The 20,370-nt window shown below is 45.7% G+C and overlaps 1 protein-coding gene across 41 annotated transcripts in view; it reads left to right on the top strand.

Moving 5' to 3' along the window:
- Positions 1-14,600, top strand: part of MAPK8IP3 (mitogen-activated protein kinase 8 interacting protein 3) — a 169,664-nt gene extending 155,064 nt beyond the window's left edge. For 34 of the 41 annotated variants that reach the window (XM_024110534.3, XM_065559766.1, XM_024110540.3 and 31 more), the window contains 4 exons: positions 474-512; positions 7,736-7,915; positions 8,253-8,396; positions 11,537-14,600. In XM_024110534.3, the coding sequence (XP_023966302.1) occupies positions 474-512; positions 7,736-7,915; positions 8,253-8,396; positions 11,537-11,658 (485 nt within the window). In that variant the 3' untranslated portion in view covers positions 11,659-14,600. The remainder of the gene's footprint in view (positions 1-473; positions 513-7,735; positions 7,916-8,252; positions 8,397-11,536) is intronic. The other 7 variants (XM_065559770.1, XM_024110543.3, XM_065559773.1 and 4 more) reach the window with 1 other exon arrangement.
- Positions 14,601-20,370: the final 5,770 nt, after the last annotated feature.

Raw genomic sequence — 20,370 nt, 5'->3', positions numbered from 1 at the left:
GAAAATGCATTAAGATTTCACTATGAAGCTGAACTTTTCTGTCCCCTCCCTGATGCTGCAGCGTGTTCTTTTCAGTTAAGAAAGAGGAGAGTAAGAGCAGTGTTTTCTTACAAAGTAACTCTGAATCTATAAAAAGAACAGGAGTACTTGTGGCACCTTAGAGACTAACAAATTTATTAGAGCATAAGCTTTCGTGGACTACAGCCCACTTCTTCGGATGCATACAGAGCTCTGTATAAATTTGTTAGTCTCTAAGGTGCCACAAGTACTCCTGTTCTTTTTGCGGATACAGACTAACACGGCTGCTACTCTGAAATATGAATCTATAGCATCCATTGGTGCTTTCTCTAGATTTAAAAGTTCTCTAGATTCTCCTTCCTGCAGTTTCTCCCAATAATTGCCTTTTTCTTCTCTCCTCACCTGCCTGTTTGTTCCCATGTCCCTCTGTTTTTCCACTTCTTGCCTGTGCCTAGCCGTAGTCCTCCACCGAGGCCAACTCCTTGGGCTCCGGGGTAAGTCCAACACCGTCTTCCTTGTAGATTTCAGATGTCATTCCTTGTCTACCCATCGACCTTCCCAGTCATTTTCTCACCCCTTTGTCCATCCATTCACTTCTCTTCATCCATTTATCTGTTCACCTCTCTCATTTTAAGTTGCAATCACTGAGAAGAGACCAGAGATAATATAAATAGCCTCATTCCCCTGGGGCTGAGAACATTTGAACCCTTCTTGGTAGCCATCCCATTTGTTTTATTGTGAAATTGAGTACTTTAATCTCTCCAATTAGTTTCATTGTTTGGGTGGCTCAGATTAACCAAACTGTTTACTTTGTAACCCTAGCAGTAAGGATCTGCTTAGCCGATGTTCCCAGGCAGACAAGGATAGACTATCCATTCAGTCTTGCAAGATTTTCTCTGAGCTCCTTAATTTTCCAAAGCAATTGTGGCCTTTGCCACTGTGGGACCTCATAGCCAGAAATAATTGAGCAGGACTTCTAAAAGCAGGGCTTTGGAGCTGTGCTCCGGCTCCACTCCAGCTCCAGGCAAAAACCTGCAGCTCCACTGCTCCAGAGCTGCTCTGCGCTCCAGCTCCAGGCTCCGCTCCGAAGCCCTGTTTAAAAGCATTAAAAATCATTTGAATGTATGCAAATTAAGCCAGTGATCCTGAAAAAATCGAAAGTTCATGGTTCAAGGCTTAAGATGACCATCTGCAGGAGTCAGGAAGGAATCTTTTTCTCCCTAAAGCATAGCACGATTACCCAGGATCATTCCTCCCTTTGAAGCATTAGATACTGGCCATTGCTAGAGACAGAATATTGGGCTAAAAGGATTAATTGCCTGATAGAACTGGTCCTATGTAACAATCAAATGATGCCAGCCAGTGTTCCCTCTAATTTTTTTATGCCCATGTGTAGAATAAATTTTATGTGCACCAATATGGAGGTGATGTGTTACACATCACCTTCATATTGGTGCACACAACAAAATTCATATGGTGGGGATGTGGCCAAGGGGTTCGGCGTGTGGCAGAGGGTTCAGGGCTGGGGCAGAGGGTTGGGCGCAGGGGGTGAGGTCTCTGGCTTGGGCTGTGGGCTCTAGGGTGGGTCCATGGATGAGGAGCTCAGGACTGGGGCAGAGGATTGGGGTTTGGAGGGGGATGAGGGCTCTGGGGTGGGGCTGGGGATGATGGGGTTCAGGAGGGTTCTCAGGGCTGGGGCAGATAGGAGGGTGTGGGCTCTGGGGTGGGGCCAGAGATAAGGAGTTTGGGGTGCATGCTGCCCAAGGGCTGTGGTGGGGAGAGAGGACTCTCCCCCCCCCCCCCAGCTCTCTCTTGCTGCAGCAGCTCGGGGCCAGGTCTAGAGGCACCTCTCCCCGGCTGCAGCAGCTCCGGCAGGCCTGGGACAGGCCGAGGGAAGGGCTCCTCTCCCCTGGCTGGGGCAGGTCTGTGTTTGGGCCGGAGGAGGGGCGCCTCTCCCCCGGCCACAGCAAGTCCAGGGCAGGTCCATGCTGGGGTCAGGGGGAGGGGCACCTCTCCCCACGGCAGCAGCTCTGCACTGGGGCTGGTGGGGAGGGGAGGGGCGCCTCTTCCCGCCGCGGCAGGTCTGCACTGGGGTCAGTGGGATGGGGCGCCCTCTCCCTGCTGCAGCCCTGAGTGCTGCACGGAACTTAATAGGTGGCAGCACAGCTTAGAGGAAAATTAGATGCCAGCCAATAGTACCTGCTCATAGCAAACCAAATCACAAAGATGCAGAAAGTCCTTACTGTTATGGTCTCTCTTTTTGACCAGCATTCATTCTTCCCTCCAAATATATTTGCACATGGTCTCAGCACTTTGGCTTGAGCCTGCTAGCTGTACATCTTCTCTGATTTCAGGATTATTTCTGCATCATTTAATAACTGAAATAGAACTCCGCCCAAAATATATAACTCTATTGAAACAATAGGTCCCTGTGGTAGCAGGGTTGTATAGCAACCACCTTACGATAGAATCGTAGGACAGGAATGGACCTTGAGAAGTCATTCAGTCCAGTCCCCTGCACTCATGGTAGGACTAAGTATTATGTTTTAAGAAGAACAGGAGTACTTGTGGCACCTTAGAGACTAACAAATTTATTAGAGCATAAGCTTTCGTGGACTACAGCCCACTTCTTCGGATGCATATAGAATGGAACATATATTGAGGAGATATATATACACACATACAGAGAGCAGAAACAGGTGGGAGTTGTCTTACCAACTCTGAGAGGCCAATTAATTAAGACAACTCCCACCTGTTTATGCTCTCTGTATGTGTGTATATATATATCCTCAATATATGTTCCATTCTATATGCATCCGAAGAAGTGGGCTGTAGTCCACGAAAGCTTATGCTCTGATAAATTTGTTAGTCTCTAAGGTGCCACAAGTACTCCTGTTCTTCTTTTTGCGGATACAGACTAACACGGCTGCTACTCTGAAACCTGATCACAAATGGAAGCTTTCGAGTCACTACAGTGGGGGGAGGGATAGCTCAGTGGTTTGAGCATTGGCCTCCAAAACTCAGGGTTGTGAGTTCAATCCTTGAGGGGGCCATTTACGGATTTGGGGCAAAAATCTGTCTGGGGATTGGCCCTGCTTTGAGCAGGGGGTTGGACTAGATGACCTCATTAGGTCCCTTCCAACCCTGATATTCTATGACAGTATCCTTTATGACCCTAGGTAGTTTAATCTTAACAAGAAAACATTTTACAAATACATTAGAAGAAAGAGGAAGACCAAGAACAGGGTTGGCCCATTAGTCAATGAGGAGGAAAAGACAATAATAGAAAATGCAGCAATGGCTGAAGTGTTAAATGCCTTTTTTGTTTCAGCTTTCACCAAAAAGGTTAGCAGTGATTGGACGACCAGCATAGTGAACATCAGTGTAAATGGCCTAGGATCTGAGGCTAAACTAGGGAAATAAGTTAAGAATTACTTGGCCAACTTAGATGTCTTTAAGTCAGCAGGGCCTGACGAAATACATCCTAGAATACTTAAAGAACTGGCAGAAGAGATCTCTGAGCCATTAGCGATTATCTTTGAGAACTCATGGAGGACTGGAGAGATCCCAGAGGACTAGAAAAGTGCAAATATAGTACCTGTCTATAAAAAGGGGACTAAGGACAACCCAGAGAATTATAGACCAGTCAGCTTAACTTCTGTACCCAGAAAGATAACGGGGCAAATAATCAAACAATCCATTTGTAAGCACCTAGAAGATAATAAGGCAATAAGTAACAGTCAACATAGATTTGTCAAGAACACATCATGTCAAACCAACCTGATAACCTTCTTTGACAGGGTTATAAGCCTTGTGGATAGGGGGAAGCAGTAGATGTGATATATTGTGACTTTAGTAAATCTTTTGACGCGGTCTCACATGACCTGTCTCATAGGGAAATATAGCCTAGATGAACTGCTATAAGGTGGATGTACTACTGGTTGGAAAATGGTACTCTATACAGTGAGAGTAGTTATCAATGGTTCACAATCAAGCTGGAAGGGCATATTGAGTGGTGTCCCTCAGGGATTTGTCCTCCTCCAGTTCTATTCAATATTTTCATAAATGATTTGCATAAAGGCATAGAGAATACACTTACAACGTTTGTGGATGATACCAAGCTGGGAGTGGTTGCAAGGACAAGATTAGAAATGAAAATGATCTTGACAAACTGGAAAAAGGTCTGAAAAAAAAACAGAATGAAATTCAGTAAGGACAAATGCAGAGTACTCTACATATAAAATGGTAAATGACTGTCTAGGAAGGAGAACTGCAGAAAAGGATCTGGGGGTCATAGTGGATCACAAATGAAATATAAGTGGTCAGTGTAACACTTACAAAAAAAGCAAACATCATTCTGGGATGTATTAGCAGGACATAAGAAGTCAGTCTTCTGCTCTACTCTGTGCTGATAAGGTCTCAGCTGGAGTATGGTGTCCAGTTCTGGGCACCACATTTCAGAAAGGTGTGAACAAATTGGAGAAAGTCCAAAACAGAGCAACAAAATTGATTAAAGGTCTAGAAAACATGACCTGTGAGGAAAGATTGAAAAAAATTGGTTTGTTTATTTTGGAGAAGAGAAGACTGGGGTGGGGGGGACATGAGAACAGTCTTCAAGCACAGAAAAAGTTGTTACAAAGAGAAGGGTGATAAATTCTTCTCTTTAACCACTGACAACAGGACAAGAAGCTTAAGTTGCAGCAAGGGCATGTAACCGTGCCTCTGTGGGTCACAACTGAGAATACCAAATTCAGGACAAGCTGCTGAGAAATAGGGCAGGCACACCCCAAAACTGCTGGTTATTCTCCCATAGGATATAGCAAACGAGCAACAAACGTAAACTTCTGTTTCATCACACTGGCTAACAAGAAGTCAGAAAAGCAGTCTCCTTAGGCATGTCAATCCTTGTATCACCACCAAAAACACTAGACTTAATGATGAGTGGTTATTTAAAACCAATTTCATCAAACAAAAAGATTCTTCTGATCCCAAAGCACCAGCCACATACCCATGTCAATATACAACTGAGATCCTACCCAATAATCAGGCTGTTGTCCTTTAGTAACTAAAATATAAAGGTTTATTTATAAAAAGAAAGGTGTCATGGAGTCTCTGGGCAATGCTCTGGAACTATTCCTTTTGAGGCCAGTCAGGACTCTGGTGTAGCATGCCTCCTCTCTCTGAGCACACTGTCACCAGGGCAAGAAGCTTACACAGCTTCATCCTTCCTGGGTCTCACCTCAAAGCATTCAGCATCCCTTCCCACACCATGCACTTCCCGCAGCGAGTCCGCACATCTGGGGAAGCCAGAGGGCCCTGTACCCCAACTCTGCAGTCAGACGTGACTCTCAGCCAGCATAAAACAGAAGTTTTATTAGTCAACAGGAACACAGCGTAGAACAGAACTTGTTATCACAGAAATCAGTGACTTTCAGCCAAGTACATCTTGGGGGAATCCTGGGCCAGATGCCCTGGACTCCCCTCTTCTAGTCCCCCACAGCAGACTTCCCAGCTTCCAGTGACCCGACCCCCGACACACCCGTTGCTTCTCCTCCTGGTCTGTCCTGCTTCCCGGGCAAAAGGTGTCACCTGGTCACATTCCCCTCCTGGTTCAGTCATCGCCTACGTGCAGACAGCTGGGCAGCCTCAACTGCCCCGAGGGCCTCAGCGAAAATCTCACACCCAATTCCCATCACCTAAGCATTGGTGCAGTACACAGGGAAACTGAGGCATGCACAATATTAGTATAGGACAGTAAGACTCACATGCAACATAAGATGAATAAACCCCACTTTGTCACACAAAAGGTGAGAGTTAAAATTGGTTAAAGGATCAAATCAATAATTGCAAAGTTCTTGGATCAGTCTTGTAGCAGTGATGGAATAAACTGCTGGCTTGTTAAGTCTCTGGTTGCTTCCAAATCATTGGAAGGTCCTCAGTCTCTTAACTAGAATGCTCCCATTAGTATAAGTTCATAGTCTAGAGGTTTGAACAGGAAAGAGGCAAAATGGAGATGTTTCCAGGGCCTTTTATATTTTCTGCCAATTGAAGGGAAACCCATTGTTCTCACTGAGGAAAATTACATGTAACAAGATGGTGTTTTGGAGACACATAGGCAAGCCACATGGTCCATGCATTCTTTGCTTAGTCACAGCAGAAGCTATTACTTATACTCTAGATAGAACGGTCACAGGAAAGTCCATTAAGTGTAGATAGGCGTCTCCCATGGTCCATTGTGAGTTAAGTGCCCCTTGATGAGCCATTTAACTCGAATAGTCCTTTCACAAGGTGCTGGGTAAACACCTTGTTGGTGTTTCCACATGAGCAAACATTTAAAATAGAGGTACATAGTTAATATTTATAACTTCAGATACAAAAATGATACATGCATACACAGCATAATCATATTCAGTAAATCATCCCTTTCTGTTGACACCTTACTTGACACACTTTGTATAAGATTTGTTGCAATTATATAACAGTGGTAGCAACAATGATCTACATGGTCATATTTTAACCAGATAACATCACAGGGAGATTTAGATTAGACATTTGGAAAAACTGCCTAACTGTCAGGGTGGTTAAGCACTGGAATAAATTGCCTAGGGAGGTTGTGGAGTCTCCGTCATTAGAGATGTTAGACAAGAGCAGGTTAGACAAACGCCTGTCAGCGGTGGTCTAGATAATACTTAGTCCTGCGTCAGTGCAGCGAACTGAACTAGATAACGTATTGTGGTCCCTTCCGGTCCTGTATTTCTATAATTTCTACTGGCCTGGGTATGCATGCGGGGGAAGGAGTCTCCCTCCTTGAGTACTGAGTTCTAGTCTGTTTTCACTGGTGAAAGGGTGTTCACCTCTTCAGAGCCTGATCCTGCAAGCTGCTGAACATCCTTACCTCCCATTGAAGTCCATGGGAGCTGAGGATGGTCAGAATCTCTGAGGAGTTCTTGAGTGGACAGATAGTTGAACTCATGGTATGAGGGCTTAGGCTGGTGGCAGAATTCTCCTTGGATTAGGAAAGGAACTCTGCTCCATTTGACTCGATGAGCCCAAATGCTATTGGGATCGAGAGTGCCTTCCCTAACGCTGTGGAGGCTGTATTGCCAGCCTGAGCACTGACAGATTAGCATGAGTCCTTGATTTGACTTTGAAACTGAGCAACTTCACCAACCTGGGAAACGGCCACTACTTTCCAGGTGCATGAAGGCCAAGAATCCTAACCCTTTCATCAGGACAGCAAACTGTACCATCTAAGTACCATGACAGGTCACTGGGACAGAACGCTCTTGCTCTGACTCTGCAGACACTGACTCAGCCAGCCTGAGTTCGGAAGAATGGATATTGTAGCTCTAGAAGGCCTTTACTGAGATTCCCTGGACATCCTCATTCCAGCATGTGTAGGGCTGGGATTACTCTTCCAACCAACCCCCAGGGAGGAGCATTTCCCTATTACCTAAGTACCCCTTTTATGAGAAGCACAGTTTATTAGCAACAGTGGATGTGACTGCCTTTTCTGCCAGTAGAGAGAGGGCCTAGATAATCTAGTAGGGTCTCCACCATGATGCACGGGATGATGGCATTAAACAGGACCTTTAATGGGCATCTGCACCTTTGTGACTCGTGGTTTGTGTTTTTCTTACATACTTCTCACTCTGACTGATGGTATATAAATGGGAACAAAGCTACTACTTGGGGTTTTTCTTCTCCCTGTCTTCAGCCAATAAGACCTCCCCAACATCAGGAGAGGGGAATCGCCCTGGCGGAATCATTCACGTGTACGGTGATGACAGCAGTGACAAATCTGCCAGCAGTTTCATCCCCTACTGCTCCATGGCTCAGGCACAGCTCTGTTTCCATGGCCACCGTGATGCAGTCAAGTTCTTTGTCTCTGTTCCTGGTAAGGTGACCAAGGCACCGCCTGATGAGGATTCTTGAGTTTACATTCTTCTATTTGGCCGTCTTATCCCCTAAGACATCTGTGGGCTTTGCCACAGCAGGGGAGGCCTGAGCTGTCCTCTGTAGAATGCTGTGGATGACACTGCACCTTTTCTAGCTCTGTAGGGATCAGTTACCTCTTTTAAGGTCCTTTGGTTTGTGTGTCTGAATTAGAATAAAATCCAGTTTCCCAGCAGCAGGGACTGGATTGGCAGGGCAATCACCTACATTTGTGTCCTTTAGCTGAGCATTCTGGGAGTATGGCAGAGGTGCTGATAGGAGGCCCTGTGCTCTTTCAGGTAACGTTCTCGCAACCCTGAATGGGAGCGTGTTGGACAGCCCCTCTGAGAACCCCAGCACAGCAGCCACTGAGACCGAGGGGCAAAAGCTGAAGAATGTCCTGGTGCTGAGTGGAGGAGAAGGGTACATCGATTTCCGGATTGGTGAGCTCCTACTTTTGGGAAGGGGTGAGGTGGGAAGGGTTGTGGGTAAAACATGGGCCAATGGGATTAGAGATGAAACTGTGTTGCAACATAGCGAGTTCAGAAAATGATTTCCACTTGTCATGTCTCCTGCTTTAGAGGAAGCACTTGGGCATTTTCCTCTACTGTTAGCCACCCTTTTCCAGAACACATGGTTGGCCTGACCCCATCTGTCCCAACTGGCTGTCTCTACCCCCATCCCCAGATCAATCCCCATAGAGAGTCCTTATCAGAAAAATACTACAGCATTCTTTAGAATCATAGAATATTAGGGTTGGAAGAGACCTCAGGAGGTCATCTAGTCCAATCCCCTGCTCAAAGCAGGACCAATCCCCAACTAAATCATCCCAGCCAGGGCTTTGTCAAGCTGGGCCTTAAAAACCTCTAAGGATGGAGATTCCACCACCTCCCTAGGTAACCCGTTCCAGTGCTTCACCACCTTCCTAGTGAAATAGTGTTTCCTAATATCCAACCTAGACTTCCCCCACTGCAACTTGAGACCATTGCTTCTTGTTCTGTCATCTGCCACCACTGAAAACAGCCTAGCTCCATCCTCTTTGGAACCCCCCTTCAGATAGTTGAAGGCTGCTATCAAAACCCCCCTCACTCTTCTCTTCTGCCAACTAAATTACACCAGTTCCCTCAGCCTCTCCTCATAAGTCATGTGCCCCAGCCCCCAAATCATTTTTGTTGCCCTCCGCTGAACTCTCTCCAATTTGTCCACATCCCTTCTGTAGTGGGGGGACCAAAACTGGATGCAGTACTCCAGGTGTGGCCTCACCAGTGCCGAATAGAGGGAAATAATTACTTCCCTCGATCTGCTGGCAATGCTACTAATACAGCCCAATATGCTGTTGGCCTTCTTGGCAACAAGGGCACACTACTGACTCATATCCAGCTTCTCGTCCACCGTAATTCCCAGGTCTTTTTCTGCAGAACTGCTGCTTAGCCAGTCAGTCCCCAGCCTGTAGCAGTGCATGGGATTCTTCCTTCCTAAGTGCAGGATTCTGCACTTGTCCTTGTTGAACCTCATCAGATTTCTTTTGGCCCAATCCTCCTATTTGTCTACGTCACTCTGGACCCTATTCCTACTCTGCAGCGTAGGGGAGGGATAGCTCAGTGGTTTGAGCATTGGCCTGCTAAACCCAGGGTTGTGAGTTCAATCCTTGAGGGGGCCATTTAGGGATCTGGGTCAAAAATCTGTCTGGGGATTGGTCCTGCGTTGAGCAGGGGGTTGGACTAGATGACCTCCTAAGGTCTCTTCCAACCCTGATAGTCTATGATTCTCTGATACCTCTCCCTCCAGCTTAGTGTCATCTGCGAACTTGCTGAGGGTGCAATTCATCCCATCATCCACATCATTAATAAAGATGTTGAACAAAACTGGCCCCAGGACTGACCCCGGGGCACTCCGTTTGATACTGGCTGCCAACTAGACATGGAGCCATTGATCACTACCCATTGAGCCCGACGATCTAGCCAGCTTTCTATCTACCTTATAGTCCATTCATCCAATTCATACTTCTTTAACTTGCCAGCAAGAATACTGTAGGAGACTGTATCAAAAGCTTTGCTAAAGTCAAGATATATCACATCCACCGCTTTCCCCATATCCACAGAGCCAGTTATCTCATCATAGAAGACAATCAGGTTGGTCAGGCATGATTTGCCCTTGGTGAATCCATGTTGACTGTTCCTGATCACCTTCCTCTCCTCCAAGTGCTTTAAAATGGATTTCTTGAGGACCTGCTCCATGATTTTGCCGGGGACTGAAGTGAAGTCTGTAGTTCCCCGAGTTCTCTTTCTTCCCTTTTTTAAATTTGGGCACTATATTTGCCGTTTTCCAATCGTCTGGGAGCTCCGCCGATCACCACAAATTTTCAAACATAATGGCCAATGGCTCTGCAATCACATCAGCTAACTCCCTCAGCACCCTTCAATGCATTAGATCTGGACCCGTGGACTTGTGCATGTCCAGCTTTTCTAAATAGTCCTCAACCTATTCTTTCACCACTGAGGGCTGCTCACCTCCTCCCCATACTGTGTTGCCCAGTGCAGCAGTTTGGGAGCTGACCTTGTCTGTGAAGACCGAGGCAAAAAAAGCATTGAGTACTTCAACTTTTTCCACATCATCTATCACTAGGTTGCCTCCCCCATTCAGCAAGGGTCCCACACTTTCCCTGACCACCTTCTTGTTGCTAACATACCCGTAGAAACCCTTCTTGTTACCCTTCACATCCCTTGCTAGCTGCAACTCCAATTGTGTCTTGGCCTTCCTGATTACACCCCTGCATGTGCTAGCAATATTTTTATACTCCTCCCTAGTCATCTGTCAAAATTTCCACTTCTTGTAAGCTTCCTTTTTGAGTTTAAGCCCACCGAAAATTTCACTGTTAAACCAAGCTGGTCGCCTGCCATATTTGCTATTCTTTCTGCACATCGGGATAGTTTGTTCCTGCACCCTCAGTGAGGCTTCTTTAAAATACAGCCAGCTCTCCTGGACTCCTTTCCCCTTCATATTAGCCTCCCAGGGGATCCTGCCCATCAATTCCCTGAGGGAGTCAAAGTCCGCTTTTCTGAAGTCCAGGGTCTGTATTTTGCTATTCTCCTTTCTCCCTTTTGTGAGGATCCTGAACTCAACCATCGCATGGTCACTGCTGCCTAGGTTGCCACCCACTTCTACCGGTACTTCCCCTACCAATTCTTCCCTGTTTGTAAGCAGCAGGTCAAGAGGAGCACGGCCCCTAGTTGGTTCCTCTACTAACAGCCCAAGTGCTGCAGCCTTTGAACTGTTGTGTTTTGAAGCATACCTGTTGTTATAAGGATGGGCTCCTCCATAGGGGTGGAGGGACGGGTCAGTACATGAAATCAGGCATATTGGAGGGCCATGTTTTTGTCTCTTTATGAAGATCTGTTTTTCCCCCTCCTAACCAGTCTTGCTGTATACAAGTGTCCGATCATTACACCTGCCCTCCAGGCATGAAAGAGCTCAGTTAGTGATGCCCATGATACTTGTTAAGTGACATGAGCCTTTTGTGAGGGGCAGTAATGCTTTGGATCTCCCTTCCCCTTCCTCTTTACTGTTTGTATTCTCTCTACAGGGGATGGAGAAGATGATGAGACAGAGGAGAATGCTGAAGATACCACCCAAGTGAAGCCAGTGCTTTCCAAGGCTGAGAGGAGCCATATTATCGTCTGGCAAGTCTCATACATCCCTGAGTGAAATTCTTTCCTTTCCTGCCAACATATCTCTCCCTCCTCCCACCTGAATGCCAAGATGTACATACAGAACTCCTGAATTACACCTACTGCTGGCAACTGAACCCCAGACAACTGCAACAGCTCCTGCATCGGATGGTGACCCCCATTCTAACCTCTGAACTTGCAGCTTTCATTTTGGGCCCTGTGTGCTTTGAGTGGTGGGATTACTGTTCTCCTTCTGAAGCTGGTGTCTACAAGGGGGAAAAAAAGGCAGAGAATCTTCAGAGTGAAGCTGAGAGTTGGGAATTGTGCAAATACCTCTCTCCAAGAAGCATGAGACAGAAGCATGTCTTGGAAGGGTTGGCCCAGGTTGTCAGGAAGGTTATCTCACTGCCGCCTGCATGAGAAGCAGTGCATCACCCTCATGTCCTCCAGTGAAACGAGGCTAATGAATCACAACAGCCCAAAAAAAATCTTTATCCAGTTCACCAGATGGAATTCTCATCCCATCCCTTCTGCATAGATTGTCCCCAAGCACCGAGTCTTATCCCAGGATCTGAGAGCAGGCAGCATCAGGTTAAACCAGAAATCTGCAGAGAAGAGAACACAGAGGTTTCAGGAAGCACTTCAGCTATTTGGCCATAGAGGGCCAACAGGCTCATGACAAGGGGTAGAGTGTGGAACACATGCTATATACAGAAAGCCCTCCCTACTGCGCTTCTATTTTTTGGTCAGTTGGTAACATTAAATAGTGCTGAGTGAGCGTGAAATCAGGGAGGACTGTTTGCTTGGTAGAGTCAGAGGCAAAAAAGGTGTTTGGTGTCAGGCCAAAGAGTGCTTGGACACTGCTGCCGTGAAAGTTTGCTGGGATCTGGTTGATTTGTCCATGTGGTATTTTTGGAAGGGGAGGTAAAAAATGCTTGGTTTCATTATTTTTACAAGCCTTAAAAATTTCAAGAAACAAGCTGTTGTTTAGTGATAGTTGGTTTTAAAATGTAGCCGGTGACATGGCTTCTGTGTTAACCCAGCGAGGTTTTATTGACTCATGAAGCTGCATTCCCATCCTGGTGCTGATTTTCTGCAGGGAGAAATGCTCTGCTCTCAAAACAGAAGAGTGCTGGGGAAAAGAAAAGGCAGGATGTTGATTTTGTCACACTTTCTCTCAGTACATAACAGCAACCCAGTGAGAATGCAAGTTCAGGCGTGTGTATCCCAAGCCATGGCACTCAGACAAGAGGGCACTTTGGGATTAGCACATCGCTATGGCAGGATATGTTTCATGGCTGCTCTCCTGCAGCTAAATCAGTCTATAAAAAGCTGGAAAGGGGATCTTAGCTCCATCCTGTGCACATATCTCAAGTTTTTTTACCTCACTCCTGCTTCTGACCCATTGGTTAAAAGCCCTGATGCCACAGTTTGCCTCCTGGCTCCTCACTGTTTTTGGCCTTTTAAATCTTTGAGCACATGTGCACTGCCTCACTAGCTGGTTTCCTGGCTCAGTCAGTGTCTTTGTACTTAAGATCCCAGATGACCTAGTGTACCCATGTCTATCTGCAGAACTTATCTCCCCCCATTACTGTAATATGCCTCACAATCTGTAATGGATTTATCCCTCACATCAACCCTGTGAGGGAGGGAAGGGTTTTGCAGATAGTGATCTGAAGAACAGAAAGACTGACTTGCTCAAGGTCACACAGGAAGTCTGTGGCAGAGCTGGTCTCCTGAACCCCTAGCTAGTGTCAACTCCGCTGGGTGGATGTTGCTGGTATGAACTAAAGGGTTCCTAGTTGCATTAATGTAATCCTGTTTGAGGAGTACTGCGTTAACGTGAACTTTTACTTCATATCTGCAACATCCACACAGGGGAGTTAGTGCACTACTATTCATACCCCCATAGTCCAAAATGCAGGGCAGTGAAGAAAGACCCCTACTTTCTCTTTAGCAGTAGCAATGCTCCCATTGCTGTCGGGGTTTGGATTATGCATGCACAGCTGAGAGATAAATACTAGCCACACATCAGCGCTGGGAAGGCAGCAGCACGTATCTAGAGAACAGAGGCCCCAACAGCCTATTTAGGGGGAGACAGAGGCTTGGCGGTGTGTTGCATTGCCTATGATCAGTGTTATATTACATAGGCACTTGTACTACTCTCTGGAGACAGAGGTCAGGAGAGGATTTGAATCAAGTCCTCCAGCTGTGTACCTGTGTAAAGGGATTCCAGAGAGGCCTGTTTGACCATGTGACATTTCTGAATGAGTCACGCTTTCATTCTGCTGTGGCATATTCCAGAAATGCTTTCTGGTAGGGTAAGTCACTTAGGGCTTTAGACAGCAAATAATTCACAACTTTTGTTAATTAGTGTCAATTAAATTTCAGTATTTGAGCTGATTTTTTTTAAATGTAATTGACCCCAATTATTTAGTTTCATGGAATATGCCATGTGATGATTATGAAACATGGTGTGAGATTTTTACCTGTTACAGTTTATGTTCTATATCTGTTATAAAGTGACGGTACTTGGTCCTCTGTCTCCCACTGAAATTTCATGGCTACTTAAGAAAATAGGTTCCAGACCTCCTTATCTCAGCAGGCTCGTTTGCAGTTTGAAGCAGATTTTCTTTCAAGAGAAGCACACTTTCAAAAAGGGGCCAGTGACAGCTAAGTGAAGAGCCACTGCTTTCATGTTCCTATCATCCTCATTCGGTGGCTACAGAGCAGCAAGGTGAAAGCTGTTTGGCTTAAATACACTTCCCTATCATATCTCCACTGTGATGTATGTAAAGTACCTTGTATGTTATAAAAGGATTTTAAAAAGTGTCTTAAGACCTGTAAACGCCACAGTTTGGTCTAAAGATGGCATTCTGTAAAGAGACTGCTGTATGAATACTTTCCCATGCTTTGTCCCTTATGCTATCAAACAAGTGAACCATATCTGTTCTGTATGTAATAAATGTGTTAACATCAGCAGTGGAAACGTGTATTCATTGCGTGTACAGACACTGAGATTTCTGGGATTACAATCACAATGGGTTGATTATTGTAACGGTTGCTCAGGCAGTATCTCAAATTCTCAAGCTTTAACATTTTACTGCATGTCATTCAGTGAGTCAAATTGCAGGATGCTAGTTTTGCAATCCCCACAACTTCAGAGCTGGTGCTCTGCAGCAGTAGCTTCCTTGCAATTTCATAAGTGATGTGCCAAAGGTGTGGAACACGCAGCTGTTATGGTGCAAGTGTCAGCAGATAGAGTGAGTCAAGCCACAAATGTTGTCATGAGGCTGACACCGTGGCAGAGGGGGCTGACACTTAACAATTGTTTAAATGGACTACATGTTAATGGGGTTCTCTTTCAATATGGGAAGACTTGGCAAAAATCAACTCTCTATGCAGCCACTCTTCCATGAAGCTGGGTGCATCGTGCTTGCTTGTTCAGTTGTTTGAAAAGACACTTACTTGTCTAAGTTAATAGCTCTATCCTGAAATCTGAGGGACTTGGGTGCCCTAATGGAGAAAAAGGCAATAAACTAACTAAGAGTCCTGTGAACAAGGCTACAAATACATGGTTTGCCAACTATACAGTATCAGCCATTAAAATTAATGGCATCAAATGGTCCCTTGTAATTAGCCCCCTAAATGACTCGTGTCTTTACAAATGGTGGCTACTTCATTATAAGCAGTATTGCATGGGTCTTGTGACAAAATGGCCAATGTTGGTTGGGGGGGGGCTAGGACTCCACCCCTTGCCCCTGTTCTTGGGGGCTCGAGGGCCCCACTAGTGGCCCGGGAAGGTGGTAGAAGAGGGAAGCAGTCTGGATTTGCGGCTCACTCTTGAGCTCCAGCCCCTCTCAACCCCTGTGGGTTTCCTACTCTCTTCCCCTTGGGTAGGGTTAACCTCGGTCCTTGATGCTGGGGGAGGGGGTCTCCCTTCCTCTGTTATTCTGGTCTTTCAATTCTCAGCAACACACTTCCAAACTCCAGTCCTCTCTCCACACTGTCTGCCTGAAGCTGGGGGTTTTTATTAGGTTCCTGACAGGGCCTTAATTAGCCTAGGGTTTATATATCTCCCCTCTACCACGTTCCCACTTCTCCCTGGCCCTGCTGTATCACAGTCTCTAGAGCATCAAAGCAACATACCAACTGGCAGCATATGTCTGTGTCACGGTGTAATGGTCCTCACTCGGGGTCTGGTTGGGGAGTATGGCCTAAAGATCATGGCCACAACCCCTGAGCGCCAAGGGGATTGTGGGGAGGGGAGCCCGGGCCGTCCCACTCCACCGAGCTCCCACCCAGGGCCCTTTGGGCTACCAGTAGTCTGGCAACCAAGGCTGCTTAGGGCTGTCCTCCCTGGGCCTCTTCCTCTCATTCCCACCCTGCGGTCAGCTTAATCCAAGGGTTTCCCCTGGTGAGGAAGTCCAAATCAAAATCAATCAGAGGGGGTTTCCAAGGTCCACAGGATCCTTCCCTCTGGTTGTCTCTGGGGTGGATCCTCCCTTCCCTTAGGGAGGGCCCCTTTGGGCAGCTGTGTTAGGCTTCCCTCTGCTCTGTGCTGCTGGAGCTGTAGGCCTCTTCACCTCCAGCTCTGCCCCCAAATGAGTTAATTGCCTGCCTTTTAATTTCTCCAGCAGATGGAGCATTTGTTGGAGGTGTGGCGAGGTGGGGCTGGCTGAGCCCAAAATAATCCCTTAACCCCTTGTTGCCCAGTGTGGGGTTTGTCCACCCCATCACATGCGAGAAAATGTAAGACACTCAGCACATGGAGCTTTAAGATTGAGTTAAGTATAACAATTAAATCAGTTCCCTTAACTCCCTGCATTCTGATCTTAACCCCCATCACCCCAGCAGCTTGAATAAGCTCCCTAGACAGCGACAGTCCTCCCAGTCTTATACTGCTTTGTCCCTGTGGTGAAATAACTAAGGAAAAGGCAGGATATTTTCAAAGTTTATTACAAAAAAGCAAATGGACAACCATTATAAAAGTCAGTTATATATTTATAGATGTAAAAAATGAGAGTTGCAGCTGAAGGAGTTGGAGATAAGCAGCATGCTTGAACACAGCAGCATAGTGCCATATAGGTGCTGTGGAAAGGATCTTTGTTCACCAGTCAGTGCTTCAAAACAGCTTTGTTTATTTTAAAATGGTCATTGGTAATATGCCCTCATACAACCCTTTTGCACTGGCATTGCAGCCAGCATGCCAGCTAAAGAGACTGGTTGAGTTTATTGCTTCCACTCACATGGTGTGGGACACATTCCCAACAGCTATGGAATTAACAGCTGGCTGAATACACAGGTTTTTATGAATGGAGGAAAATAAGTTAAAAGAAAGAGCACATCCCATCAGCCTCCACCTAGATCCACCTAGATCTTTTTATATAACAAGCTTCTGGGCACTTGATCATATTCCAAGGGACGGCAGTAGCAATATGGAATGGGGACTCAAAGGCCAAAAGCTGGTGTGCTTGCACTCAAAGGGCTGCCAAGCCTGTCTCAAAAGATGGGGCCGTGATATACACACTTTGCCCACCCCAGACAGCAACAATTTGCACGAGGAAATGAAAGGGTGATTGGCAGTGACTGAAAGATTGTTTGAAACTAGGTCTCAATCATAGTTTGCACTATCTGCTGCCTAATTTAGCAGAAGTTTGTGAGGTACTGGCCCCATTGTCAAGTAGTGTTTTCATTTCATTGAGTGGTGAAAGCCAAGGCCAGAATTGGCAAGGAAACAGTCTCCCCCCCAAGTCTATCCCTTGCATTGTCAAAGCACATTCAAGTCAGTAAGTTTCTCATCCCAAATGGCTGACCTTGTCTTTAACATAGTGAAGAGGACCTCTTCCAGCTTGCAGTGCTGCAGCTTGAATGCTGTCACCATCTCACCTCAGAATTAAAACACAGAAAGGAAGTGCTGTCAGCTGCCTCTTTTGCCAATGGAATGTGGCCTACAGCCTCCTGCCAGCACAGCTCTCTGCATGGTAAAGTTTAAGCACCTCTGCCAAAATTAAGCAGGTTACAGCTTCGACTAGGTTTGCCATGGGGTTACTGCTACTGTCCAGCTGCAGCTCTGGAATAGATGGGAACACAAGATTAAAGGTGACCTGCAAATAATTTTTATAACATGGGGCTTGTGCCCCTTTTTTGCACCGGATAAAGAAGGCTTGAAAGGCATTTGTTTTTTTGTTTTTGTTTTTTTAAAGGTAGTTTTCTGCTTGTGTTTTGCTTTAGACGAGTCCACGCTGGTGTCCCCTAAATTTGCTAGAAGACTTATCAGATATCTATTGTGAATTCCTACATCCTAATTGAAGGCATGGAAGTATTTGGAACTTTAACAAAGATTTTCCTTCTCCAAAATGTTATTCATTTGAATTAAATAAGTATTAACAAAAATGTTTGGTTCTTACTAAAAATCACTATAGCGCTATAATCTAACATATTATGTGCATTAAAAACTGGCTAATTGATAGAGTTCAAAGTAACTGTTAAAAGAGAATGGCTGTTTCTCATAAGGTCCCACAGGGATCTAGTCTTGGCCCAATACAATCGCTGCAGACTGTCCTTCAGATCATTGATAAAATCATTGCTGGAAAAGTTTGCAAGTGACAGATTGTGAAGAGGTACACAATAAGGGCAGGTCATTTATATAGAATGATCTAGATTGCTTGGTAAACTAGGCTCATTCAATACAGTCACATGCAAGGTCATGCATTTAGAAACAAAATTTAGGTCACTTACAGAATGGGGGACTGTGGGCCAGATTTTTAAAGGTATTTAGGCACCATGTGGTATTTTCAAAAGTGCCTACATAACTAACACCTCTGGGAATTAATGCGCTTTGAAAATCCCAGTAGGTGCCTCTCTGCACCTTTAGACACCCTAACTAGCTTTTAAAATCTGGCCCTGTATCCTGGAAAGCAGCGACTCTGAAAAGACTTGGGAGTCATGGTACATGAGCTCCCTGTGCAATGCTGTGGCTAAGAGAGTTCTTACATTACTAAACTACTCTTACAGTTAATTTAGAACCCTGTAATGCAGGGGTTGGCAACCTTTCAGAGGTGGTGTGCCGAGTCTTCATTTATTCACTCTAATTTAAGGTTTCGCGTGCCAGTAATACATTTTAACTTTTTAGAAGGTCTCTTTCTATAAGTCTGTAATATATAACTAAACTATTGTTGTATATAAAGTAAATAAGGTTTTTAAAATGTTTAGAAAACTTCATTTAAAATTAAATTAAAATGCAGAGCCCCCAGTCCAGTGGCCAGGACCCGGGCAGTGTGAGTGCCACTGAAAATCAGCTCGTGTGCCGCCTTCGGCACCCGTGTCATAGGTTGCCTACCCCTGCTGTAATGTGTATCAACCCAAGAAAGGGACCTGGACACCATAATGGGACAGCTCAGTGAAAACCTCTGCTCAATTGTAGGTCAACACTACTATAATGCCTTTATATAAATCAGTGGTGCAACCTCAGCTGTGCAGTACTGGTCACCCCATCTCAAAAAGGCTAGAGAGGGCTCAGAGAAGGGCAGCGAGAATGATGAAGGGCCTGGAGAAACTAAGCGGAAGAGTGATTGAAAAGATTAGGATTATTACCTTAGAAAGGAGCTGAATAAGAGGGGGGGGCATGATAAAAATATATCAGATAATGAACAGAATCAAGGAGGTAGAGTAGAAACTTCTGTTCTTCCTGTCTCATAACAAGAACCGGCGACAGTCAATGAAACAAACCCAATAGAAGGAAATACTTTTTGTAACCATCTGTAAATAAAACTGCAGAACTCCCTGCCACATGCTGTTGCTGAGGCCAAGAACTTAAGATCCAAAAATGAGATGACTATATGGAGATCAAGACTATCCAGTTGCCATAATTAATTACTATAAAATTTTGTGGAAGTGATATTAAACCATGTGCTTCAAGGCTTAAGCCAAACTCTATTAGAGATCAGGATGTCTAGTTGGCAGCCCCAGGGGTCAGTCCTGGGGCTGGTTTTGTTCAATATCTTTATTAATGATCTGGATGTTGGGATAGATTGCACCCTCAGCAAGTTTGCAGATGACTCTAAGCTGAGGGGGAGAGGTAGTTACACTGGAGGGTAGGGTTAGGGTCCAGAGTGACCTAGACAAATTGGAGAATTGACCCAAAAGAAATCTGATGAGGTTCAACAAGGATAAGTGCAGAATCCTGCACATAGTACAGAAGAATCCCATGTACTGCTACAGGCTGGGGATCAACTGGCTAAGCAGAAGTTCTGCAGAAAAGGACTTGGGGATTACAGTGGACGAGAAGCTGGATATGAGTCAGCAGTGTGCCCTTGTTGCCAAGAAGGCTAATGGCATATTGGGCTGTATTAGTAGGAGCATTGCCAGCAGATCGAGGGAAGTGATTATTCCCCTCTATTGGGCACTGGTGAGGCCACATCTGGAGTACTGCGTCCACTTTTGGGCTCCCCACTACAGAAAGGATGTGGACAAATTGGAGAGAGTCCGGTGGAGGGCAATGAAAATGATCAGGGGGTTGGGGCACATGACTTACAAGGAGAGGCTGAGGGAACTGGGCTTGTTTAGGCTGCAGAGGAGAACAGTGAGAGGGGATTTGATAGCAGTCTCCAACTACCTGAAAGGGGGTTCCAAAGAGGATGGAGCTCAGCTGTTCTCAGTGGTGGCAGATGACAGAAAAAGGAGCAACGGTCTCAAGTTGCAGTTGGGGAGATCTAGGTTGGATATTAGGAAACACTATTTCACTAAG

Source organism: Chrysemys picta, chromosome 10 (genome assembly GCF_011386835.1).
Source record: "Chrysemys picta bellii isolate R12L10 chromosome 10, ASM1138683v2, whole genome shotgun sequence".
In the NCBI taxonomy this organism is placed as follows: domain Eukaryota; kingdom Metazoa; phylum Chordata; order Testudines; family Emydidae; genus Chrysemys; species Chrysemys picta.
This window is presented reverse-complemented; position numbering and strand designations above follow the sequence as displayed.